Genomic DNA, 12162 nt, shown 5'->3' on the forward strand with positions numbered 1-12162 from the left:
ACTTCCGCAAATAAGCAATCAATTGGTGTACTTTTTAAAGCCCCTAGGCATAGCCTTAGACACTTATTTACTACGTGATCTATTTTTTCTAGTTGACTTTTGGAAGCTTGGTCATAGAAGAAACTACCATAATCCAGTATTGACCTAATGTAGGATTTGTACAAAAGGATTGCTACGTTTGGATCTGATCCCCATTTTGTTCCACACACTGACCGTAAGATGTTAATTCCTTTTTCAGTTTTCTTGATTAAATAATCTATGTGGTTTTTCCATGTCATTTTTTTATCCAGATACATTCCTAGGTATTTTACAGATGCCCGTACACTATACTTTGTTGTATCCAATGTTATTTCTGTTGGAATGTGTTTTCTTTTCCTCGTAAAAATGCAGACTTCTGTTTTTTTCCTGGAAATTTTTAGGCCATTTTCATTGCACCATTTATTAAGGTTCTTATAGGCTATATTTAATTTTTTGCACCCTTCTTCAATATACTGGCATGGGGAATATATACAAATGTCATCGGCAAATTGTAGTATAGAAACGGTCTCACTACATTTAATTTTACTTTCCAGATCTGCTGTATATATTAAGTATAGTACAGGGCTTAGTATACTTCCTTGTGGTAACCCAATATTGGTCGTTTTAGGTCCCAATGTTTCATCATTTATATTTATTGACACTGACCTATCGGAATATAGTAATCTTATACGTGAGGTCAAAGATTGGGAGATTCCCATTTTTTCCATTTTTTCATAGAGAATGTCTAATATGACGTTATCATATGCTGATTCTATGTCTACGAAAATTGCTGGAACGGAGTTGTTATTAGTAAAGGCGATATTTATATCACTTACTAGGTTGCCGATATTTTCAATAGTTGAGCATCCTCTTCTGAAGCCAAACTGTAATTTAGGTAATTTTTTATTATTTTCGAGCCAATGAACTAGTCTGACTTTGATCATTCTTTCTACAGTTTTTAATACACAAGAAGCTAGAGAAATTGCTCTATATGACTCTGGATCTTCCGCATCTCTATTTGGTTTCAGAATTGGGATTGCTTTATATTCCTTCCAGCTTGTTGGAAATTCTGCCCGATTCCATATTGAGTTAATTATGTTGCGAAAAATTTCAATACTTGATTCTGACAAACTAGCGAGCATTTTATAATAAATGTTATCAACTCCAGGTGCTGTGTTATTGTTTGTTTTAAGGCTTTGTTTTATTTCCATACTTGAAAATTCACTATCTATATCATCCGTGCTCAGTGAAATAGTCGGCCGAATATTTGTTTCCACCCAACTTGGAGCAATTTTATTAAGGAATGTTTCTACCCACTCACCTATTTGGATCCTATTTCTTGGGGGATTAAATGTATTTTTTATTTTCTTTATATACTTCCATATATCTTTTATTGGTGTGTTTCTGTTAAGTTGTTTGCAAAAATCTTGCCAAGAATCTTTTTTGCTTTGTAATATTATTTTTTTGGCTACTGCTACTGAATTTTTATATTTTAAATAGTTAGTTAAATTTGACTGCCTTTTATAAAGCAAAAAAGCTTCTTGTTGACATTTAATAGCATTTGCACATCTCTGATTCCACCAAACTTTGCTAAATTCTGATTTGATCTCTGTTCTCTTCTGTGGGATTGCTAGTTTTGTAGCATGATTTATTGACTCTATAAAACTTTTATATGACCTTTCGTTATTACTTCCATCTAATTGTTCATCTACTATCTGAGAGAAAAAAGACCAGTCAGCTTTATTTAAATTAACTTGGTTTTTACACTTAAAGGATAATTTAGTAGTATTAAAATGTGTTTCAATTAGAACAGGAAAATGATTGGAAGTACCTAATGGTGTAATATCAGTTTTCCAATCACAATTTAAAGTTATATCTCTAGAGCATATTGTAATATCTATAGCAGATTTGTTATTACTTCCAAATCTAGGTATTAATGTTTCGCTTCCTGTATTTAAATAATTTAAGTTACACTCCTCTATAGCACCGAGAAGACTTGAACCCGCTATGTCTGAATAACTATTTCCCCATGCAGTATGATGACAATTGAAATCTCCTCCTACCAAAAATGGCTTTTCTAAGCTATCAAAAAAGGTAACCCAATCTGTTTCTCTAATGTTTAGTTTTGGTTTGGCATATATAGAGTATAGATGGATTTTTATATTTTTATTTATTGAAACTGATACCGACACACATTCGACATCCTTTATCGGAGTAAATTTTGGCTTAGGAAAAAAGGTAAAGTATTTTCTTAATAAGATTGCAACTCCTCCAAAATTGTCATTACGGTCCTGTCTAAATATATTAAAATTATTAACAAAAAAATGTGAAGATTTCTTTAACCAAGTTTCCGAAAGCAAAACTACATTAATTTTATTGTCGAAAATGTATTTTTCAAAGTGACCTTTATTACACAAAATTGATCTAGCATTCCATTGCAGTATATTTAAGTTACTCACAGTCAGATAAAATTTGCGTTATACTGTCTTTTATGTTTTCAATAAGTGTACTATTTTTAATTTCTACATTTGAAAAAGTTAAAATATCTTTGATAAGGTTTAATAATGATTCGCAAGTTTTTATCTGTTTATTTACCGTGTTAGAGTCATCACAACCATTATTATAATTTGGTATATTTTTAAACTTATTGAAAACAGGTTCTGTTAAAGTTTTTGGATTTGAAATTATTTCTTTACGTTTTTCGAATGTTTCATCGATCTCTGGGGACATAGCTAACCTCCTTCTTTTTAAAGTAACAGTATAACGGTTAGAATTTGTGTTATTTTTTGCTACACTTGAAAAACTTGTTTCATGCTTAGAAGACGCCTCGGCGTATGATAGGTTTTCATATACCATAGTTCTTTTTATATTCTTCTGTCTAATAAATTCTGAACAATTTTTTTTATCAGTAGCGCAATGCTTTTCTTTACAATAAATGCATATTGGTTCATTTTTTTGGCAGCTTTCTGCCTTATGATCTTCTCCACAGTTTTTACAACGTTCTTTTGATCTACATTGCAGACTGACGTGCCCAAATCTTAAACAATTCAGGCACTGAATTATTCTTGGCACGTATTTTTCGACATCATACACCATTTTTTCTATTATTACCTTTGTGGGTAAAAGTTGACCTCTAAATGTAACTATAATAGTAGTTGTTGGAACAATTTCATTTTGGTCATTTTTACGTGAAATTCTTTTTACGTGACTTACTTCAAAATTGTTGCCCAATTTCGGTTTAATAATTTCTTTTAATTCCTGTTCCGATAATTCTAAGTCTATTTGTCTTACGACCCCCCTTACATGTGTAAAAAACATTGGGATGTATGTATCGTATTTATCTTTTAAGGTCTGTGCTGTTAATAATTTATTTGCGCTTGTATAAGAAGTTAATTCGACCTTTATTTTATTAGCTCCTATTATTGATATGTTAGCTATGTCCTGTTTAATTTCTGGAACAGAATTAATAATCAGTCTAGAGGTAGCTACCCTATGGAGATTCCCTATTCTCCCTGTTTTACTTTGAACATAAACAAAAAATGGAGCATTATCTTTAGAAGAATATTGATTAATATTTTTAATGACCGTATTTACGTCTACATTTTTCCCGGAAACATTATCAGAATCATTAACAGTACTTATCTGTGAATTGGGATTTTGGAATCCTCTAAATTCCTCCACTGGAGAAGCTGGAAGATCCGGCACTGGCGAAGCTGGATGATCCGGACGGGACACATCCATTGCACACTCTAACTCATCTTTATCGGGGGGTTGTCCACCCCCGCTATTAACGCTCATGATTTAAAACCACTTAGATTTCACTTTTTTAATATCGATATGTGTACTTTAATATGAATAACTAGTTTTTTAATTACGAGGTGAAAACACCGATTTCTTTAATTAGATTTTAAGTATCGCACGTCTTATCAATTTGAGGAACCGAAACAGACTGTGTTGATTTATCTTCACGCCCAGGTACTTCTATTCATCACAGTGTTTAATTTCTACCCCATCGTCTAATGTAATGGACTGCTTTGTCCCTCCAATACACATGGCTTCAGTTTTCTTAATGTTGACTTCGAGACCTTATTTGTTATATTCTTCTATTAGCTTCCGCGTCATGTAGCTCAAGTCGTCATAATCCTGAGCAATCAGAATTTGGTCATCAGCGAAACATAAAGGGTATAGTGCCGTCTCGTCATTGAGGGGGATTCCCATGCCATTACATTTTCTTTTCTAGAGCTTGAGTGCTTGTTCCAGATAAATTTTGAAAAGGGTAGGCGAAATACAGCAACCCTGCTTCAATCCTTTTGTGACCTTAAATCCCCCAATCCTTGTTTCATTGTACAGACTTTGGACTGCTTTGATAAGACCATGTTTAATGTTGGTTTGCTGTAGGGTTGACCATGATACTATAAATAACAAGATAATATATTGCACATCCGGAAGTCGTGACGTAATTGGAGACCGGCAAGTTCGTAATGGTTCGTAATCATTCGTAATGTCCGATTACTTTGAATTGTTCGCGGTTGTATTTTATATTTTATCTTTGACAGTTATTTTGACTGGAATCTCGACATTAAATTCTTTTCGAATACATTGAAGTTTAATGTTATTTTGCTAATTGAATAATTTTATCACATAATGCATACAAATCCCATTTAACTTTAACAAGAATTCAAATTCAACTTCCGGTCTCCAGTTACGTAAGCAATGCGCGAACTCGGACGTATTTGAGCTACGGGAAAATACTATCTCTTTATTTATAGTATCATGGGGTTGACCATAGTTTGCTGAGGGGCACACTGTCATATGCTTTTTGTAAGTCTACGTACACTAGGTGGACTTCTTTATTGACGGCTGTTTTTTTCTCAATAACTTGCGTAATAGAGTACAGGTGGTCTACTGTGGACCGCCCAGCTCTATAGTCATTTTCTATTTTGTTCTTAATAATATACATACTTCCTACATCCTATGTTTCGCATACATCCTACAACTATACTATACATACTATATTTGTGAACTGTTTTTTTGTACTACACAGGAAAAAAATAACAACAATTTTGTTTGTGTAATTAATAATAAATTATTTATTTATCCAAATCATCCGTATGCATACCTCCATTGTTGCAACATAACTTGATACGACGCCATGTTCGTATCCATATCATGTCCGGAGGATCTGATGTAACAGCTTGTCGAACTTCGTTTCGTAAGTCCTCATTCGAAACATATCTGCGTTTTCTAACCTCCTCTGTTTAATGAAACCCCACATTGTATTTTCCGGCGTTGTCAAATCTGGACTTCGTCCAATCCATCGGTCCGAGAAGATTTCGTTTACGCAAAATGGGGTGGAGCGCCATCTTGTTGAAAATAAACAGTGTTAGCAGTTCCCTGAGCGCTCAATTGCGTTTCATGCGCCGGAACGCCAACATGCATTGGCGTGGTTGAAACATTATTATTATTACTATAAAGAGACTTTCCGGCCATCGTGTATATAGTTCATTTTAATGGTCCCAAAACAAGAACTCTAATGATGTAAGCTCTGGTGATCTAGCTGGCTCTTCAACAGTCTCCATTCTGCAAATCCATTGATGTGGAAATATGTTCTTTAAGTAATGGTTAGATTTTTCAACATAATGAAACCCTAGTTCCTTTATTGCTGAAGTCAATCAGAGTATTATTTATTTCCAGATTTGGCCATACGGCTCACACTCCCTCTAAGGGGAAAATTGAGCTCTGGTGGGACTCTTTCCATGTTATCGAGGCCTTGGTGACTTGGTATGGAAGTGTATCTCCCAAACATTTTCGTAAACATCTGGCCGTCGATAGTAGGACGATTTCTGCATGGCCTTATAAAGATGTTCATTCGAATCCAGCTTTTTTGTTTTCTAGGAGGTTCTTCGGAATGACTCCAGTAGTAGAGACTATAATAGATAGTCTCTGAGTACTTTGCATTGTCCATTGTCTTCGTATTTGAATTTCCAGATCTCTGTACTTGGCGATCTTTTCAGTAAATTTACTACGTAGATTATTGTTGTTAGGTATCGCCACATCAATGAGTGTTGTTTGTATCGTTAATTTATTAACTAATGCGAGATCTGGTCTGTTGTGTGCCACTGTTTGGTCTGTGAGTACAGTGCGGTCCCAGTATAGCTTGTAGTTATCATTCTCACGCATACTCTCAGGAACGTATTGATAATATGGGAGATGATCTGTTTGGAGAAGTCCCAGTTTGATAGATATCTCTCAAAGAAGGATCTTTCCTACTGAGTCATGCCGTTGCTTGTATTCAGATGCAGCAAATGCCTGGCAGCTCCTGGTAAAATGTTGGATGGGTTCTTGGGCTTGACATCCATATCGGCATTTGTCGTTTTGGACCTGAGGGTTTTTGACGATATATTTCAGGTAATTTTTGGTTGGTATAACCTGATCCTGAATGGCTAGTAATGAACGTTCTGTTTCGGGGAACATCTTTCCCGATGTCAAGCAATAGTTTGACGCTATATTGTCGACATAGTCTTGGCTGACATCATTTGGGTGTCGCCCGTGCAGAGGTTTACCTATTCAGGTGAGTATTTTTTCGTCCTTTGTAAGGCGATTTCTGCGCATTTCTGGTTCCCTAAGTTTGATTGGTGTTGTGTCATCTACTGTACAGATAGCGAGATGTAGAGTAGATTTCTCAGCCTGTATCTGAAAATAGGTTTTATATATTTATTTATTATTGGGTTTTATTATTATATTTAGTTTATTATTAATTGTTCTACAATAAAAAGTCTAATAGTCTAAATTCTGGAAATCTGCCTGGCTCTTCTACAAATGATCTACTGTATGATCAAATTTATGCAAATTCGTTGATTTGAAATTTTCTTGATGCAGTAACAAACATTAGAATATAATAATGTTGTATTTTTGTGTCTGCTGTATGTAGATACTCATTTTGATTTGTTTTCAAAGGAGTACAGGTGACCCCTCACATAGTCAAAACCGAATCAAACGAAGAATCAGCTACTTCTGGATATCCTTGTAAAGAATGCGGAAAGAGCTACAAGAAAAAATCTAATTTGAGGATCCATATGAGGACTCATACGGGAGAAAAGCCTTTCGAGTGTCAGTACTGTGTTAAAAGGTATGTTTATTTGTTAAATATGTTTTTATTTTAATTATTTGAACTTTGCCCTGGAACATAACTACTGTACGCCATTGAAAATGATGAAGGTCGACTCCTGAACATTATTTGGAATCAACTATTGTCATAATTGTCCGAACAATCAACAAATCGTTGACGTTTCCGTCTCTATAGGCGTAGAAAAAAGTGTAATAAAAATAAAAGGTACCCCCGTACCTTTAAAGGTAAAGATAGGTAAAATGCATTTCCTCAAAGAATTCAATTTTTTTACGTTCTATGTGATTGAAAATAAGACCGCTAAGATAGCGCAATTCTAGCATACCACCTTCCCTTCAAAATAGGTCAAATCTAGAATTTTTTATAGGCTATTATATAATATGAAGTAACTTTAGGACAGGGGTGGCGAACCTTTTTATATTAGAAGGCCAATTTTCATTTTACCATTTTTGAGAAGGCCGCATCCATACATATATAATACGATTTAATTAAAGGGATTTATATGCAAAATTAAAATACATAATTTTCTTTGCAATTAAATAGTTTATTTTTTAAAATGACATACAATTAATAAATTCCAAAAAATTTGACATTTAATTTTACGATCCAGAAAATTTAATGGGATTTCTGTGGTTGTTTATTGGATGACAAAAAAAAATATTTAGTTCAATTGACGTGGTACGTAATTTAAGTTGATCTTTCAAATGAACATCACTTATTTGACTTCTTAGGCGGGTTTTAATTTGAGTCATGTATGAAAATGTTGTCTCGCAACAATATGTACTTCCAAAACATGAAAGAATTCTTCGTGCGTGTTGTCTTAGACGAGGATAAATAACTGGAGTCTTCCATATTTCAATAGGATCTTTTTTTGAATCGAATTGTGATTTAAAGATATTATCTTGTCCTATCTCAAATAATTCCATTTGATATTCTTTGGCCGCTACGTCGATATCAACAAGGTGTGGTTCGAAAGTTAATTTAAGTGTGACAAACAAGTTTTTCAAAATCTGAGAACCTTTTATTATATTCTTCAATTAATATATCCAGAACAGAAACATACTCATCCAAATTTTGAGGGGAAAAATTTTGCTCCATCATAATTTCCGATAACTGTGGGAAATGTTCTTTAGAAATTTCTAATCGACTTAGTAAAGATTTAAAGAATAAAAGTTTTTTTTCGAAAAGCTTGAATTTTTTGCCACATTTCGTATATATATTTAGTTTTTCCCTGCAAGTTTAAATTCAATTCATTTTGCTTCATTGTCATGTCACATAAAAAGGCAGCATTTCTACAAAATTCTTTTTTTGATAAATCGCAACATTTCTTTTGTTCTTCAAAAAATTTAATTATTTGTTGACGCAGGGTGAATATTTTTAGCAAAACTTGTCCTCTTGATAGCCAACGTATTTTGCTATGATATGGTAAATCTCCATTGAATGTGTCATTATCTGACATTATTATATCTCGAAATTGACGATGACGCATTGAACTTGATCGAATAAAATTTACAATACCAATAATTTTTTCTAAAGTATCGTTCAAACTAGCCGACTTAGCACATAGGTTTTGTTGGAGCAAAATACAATGAAAAGAAATCAAGTTTTCTAAATTAGCATATTCTTTTTTTAATAACGAAATGAAACCTTCTCGCTTTCCTACCATGGCTGGTGCACCATCGGTACACACACTTACTAAATTATTTATATTTAACCCTGCTTCACAAATTTTTATTTTGAAGTTCTCCAAGATGTCTTTTCCTCGTGTCCTGCCTGAAAGTGTTCCTAATGCAAGCAACTCTTCAAAACATCGAAAATCCTCAGTAATAGCTCAAATAAAAAATAGAACCTGTGCTGAATCGGTATTATCTGTGGATTCATCCAATGCTATGGAGAAATTTATGAAAAGGCCACAACTTAAGCAAGAAAAGGCCACATGCGGCCTTAAGGCCGCACGTTCGCCACCCCTGCTTTAGGACATTCTTTAGGACTTTCAAACTCCCGAAAAACATGTTTTTCAAGATTTTTAATAATTTTGCGGGGTTAATTATACTTTTCGAGACCCATACAACCTGAATCAATTTATTCATCAATTTATTCTTTCAGTTATAAGTACGCTTTAAAAAAATACATTTTTAGGTTAACTAAACCTGGCGTTCTGTTACCGCATCAGTGATGGTGTTTGGTTGGCTTAGTGTGACTCTTCCTCCTGTCCCGTATGATACTCATAGGCATAATAAGAATAGACATAATAAGAAAATTTATTTCATTTTATTTCAGTGCTGAATATGTTTTATGCCAAAAATAAATTATTTACAAAAAGTGTACTATTTCTATGCCATAGATAGTAGATTAAGAACCGCTATAGGTGAAATTTGCCAATCATTTTAGGCACGATAAGACCCTATAACTTAAATATTAGAACCTAAAAGAAAACGTATGGACACTGTGCAGTCACTTTTTAGTGGCACATGCGTCGACAGTGGCGCATCAAACTGTTCACTTATGGCCGGGATAAATAAATTAAAAAGTACCCTCTCTCACTCCCAGAATTCATTTTTTTTTAAATTTTTTAAAAATTATATGCGATAGAAAATAAGATTCAGCGTAATTTTAACCCACCACCCCCTTCCACCTTTCCCCACCATTAAAAACTTCATTTTTCGTTTTTATTTTTTTTTAGATAGAATGCAATCAATTTTATAATTTCAAAAATTTCGTAGGCATCGTTTAGGCTTTTACAAAACATGTCTGTTTTTTATATATCCGTAGGTTGAGTGTACATAACCTCAAAAATTTTTTTTTTTTTGGAAAAAAATCCTTGTAACTTGTTTTTGGTGATGGCTGGAGGTCTAATTTTTTTATTTTGTGTTTTATCAAATACTATGTTTTTAATTTTTTTCAATTATTTTTCAAATTTTTTTCGTAAGGTTCCCACCTTCAAAAATACAAAAAACTGTTTTGGGGGTTTTTATGTATTTTCCCTAGTTTATAGACTTCAAATAGATCAAATCAATGTGTTCTTATAGGTTATATGTAAATTGAAGTAACTGAGTCCTTTATAACATTTAAAAATGAGAGAAACACGTTCAAATCCCCAAACCCCTCCCTCAAAAAACAGTTTTTTTTGGATTTTTGAAGGTGGGGAACCTTACGAAAAAAATTAAAAACATAGTATTTGATAAAATACACAAAATAAAAAAAAATTAAACCTCCAGCCATTTAAAAAAAATGGATATTTACCAAAAAAAAATAATTTTTTTTGAGGTTATGTACACTCAACCTACGGATCTATAATAAATAGACGTGTTTTGTAAAAGCCTCAACTATGCCTATGAATTTTTTGAAATTTTAAAATTGATTGCATTCTATCTAAAAAAAAAATAAAAACGAAAAATGAAGTTTTTGATGGTGGGGGAAGGGGGTGGTGGGTTAAAATTACGCTGAATCTTATTTTCTAATCACATGTAATTTAAAAAAAATGAAATCTGTGAGTGAAAGAGAAAATCTTTTAATTTATTTATCCCGTCCATAAGTGAAAAGTTTGAGGCGCCACTGTCGACGCATGTGCCACTAAAAAGTGACGGCACAGTGTTCATACGTTGTATTTTAGGTTCTACTATTTAAGTTACAGGGTCTTATCGTGTCTAAAATGATTAGCAAATTTCACCTATATAGTCTATAGATGGAGATGTGAAATCAAATTTAAATTTGTCATTAGGCACTCTAATTTGGGACAGCTTATTTTGAAGCGGAAATATTTTGTCACATTATTATCTAACTGCCTTATTTACATACCAATGGTATTTCAACAGCAAATTAATTGATATCAAAAAGTTTGTTAATTGAACAAAAAATGTATAGTTGAAAAAGAGTTGAACTGTAATTGGTTTTAAAAAGTTATTTAAATTATTTGAAGTTTATTAATCAAAATTTTTTGAATTAATCTTTTTATTTGAATATGAAAATTTAAAATGAATATACAGGGTGTCCAGAAACTCTACCGACAAACGAAGACAGGAGATTCCTCAGATAATTTTAAGACAATTTAACCCAATTCACCTAGTCCGAAAATGCTTCTTAAGGGAGCTAGAGCTCTTTGAAGATGGCGTCATGAAATTAGTTTTTCTTAAATACCTCCAGAACGCTTCTATTTAGAAAAACGAAAATTGGTATGCTTATTTACTTTTCAGAGATGAATCGATTCCATCCATTGCAAATTTCTAGTACCGGTCATAGGCGTGCGTTTTGGGTAGAGCAACGGGTATTTTATCGCATAACTTTTTTGTTCTTAACTTTTATGCATTTTTGACACCGGATTATTAAATTGTGAGATATTCTAGTACTAAAACGTACTCTTGATTTCGTTTTCTAGAAAAATCGATTTGAAAGTTTTTCCTTTTTGGAATTTGAAAAAAAATTGAAAGAACTTTTCAACAAAAAACGAAGTAATTTACCAACATAAAGTAAGAGTAACTTTTAGTACTCGAATACCTCATAATTTAATAATCTAGTGTCAAAAATGCTCAAAAATTCAAGACAAAAAAGTTATGCTATAAAATAACTGTTGGCCTACCCAAAACGGACGCCTATGACCAGTACTAGAAATTCGCAATTAATGAAATCGATTTATCTCTGGAATATAAATAAATGTACCAGTTTTCGTCTTTCTAAGCAGTTTTTTTAAATTTTTTTTTTAATTCAAAAAGCGAAAAGTTTTCAAATCGATTTTTCTAGAAAACGGTGTGTTCTATCGATTTAAAACAAGAGTACCTTTTAGTACTAAAATACTTCCCAATTTAATAATCCAGTATCAGAAATGCATAAAAGTTAAAGATAAAAAAGTTATGCGATAAAATAACCGTTGCCCTACCCAAAACGGACGCCTATGATCGGTACTAGAAATTTGCAATGGATGGATTAGATTTATATCTTGAAGATAAATACGCGTACCAATTTTTGTTTTTTTAAATAGAAGCGTTCTGGAGGTATTTAAGAAAAACTAATTACAAGACGTC

At 32.8% G+C, this 12162-nt stretch overlaps 1 protein-coding gene across 1 annotated transcript in view; it reads left to right on the top strand.

Annotated features, from left to right (window-relative positions):
* Positions 1–12162, top strand: part of LOC114325648 (zinc finger protein 436-like) — a 60594-nt gene that overhangs the window by 12563 nt on the left and 35869 nt on the right. Inside the window, exon 6 of the mRNA XM_050659636.1 lies at positions 6976–7147. Within this exon, the coding sequence (XP_050515593.1) occupies positions 6976–7147 (172 nt within the window). The remainder of the gene's footprint in view (positions 1–6975; positions 7148–12162) is intronic.

Source organism: Diabrotica virgifera, chromosome 8 (genome assembly GCF_917563875.1).
Source record: "Diabrotica virgifera virgifera chromosome 8, PGI_DIABVI_V3a".
In the NCBI taxonomy this organism is placed as follows: Eukaryota; Metazoa; Arthropoda; class Insecta; order Coleoptera; family Chrysomelidae; genus Diabrotica; species Diabrotica virgifera.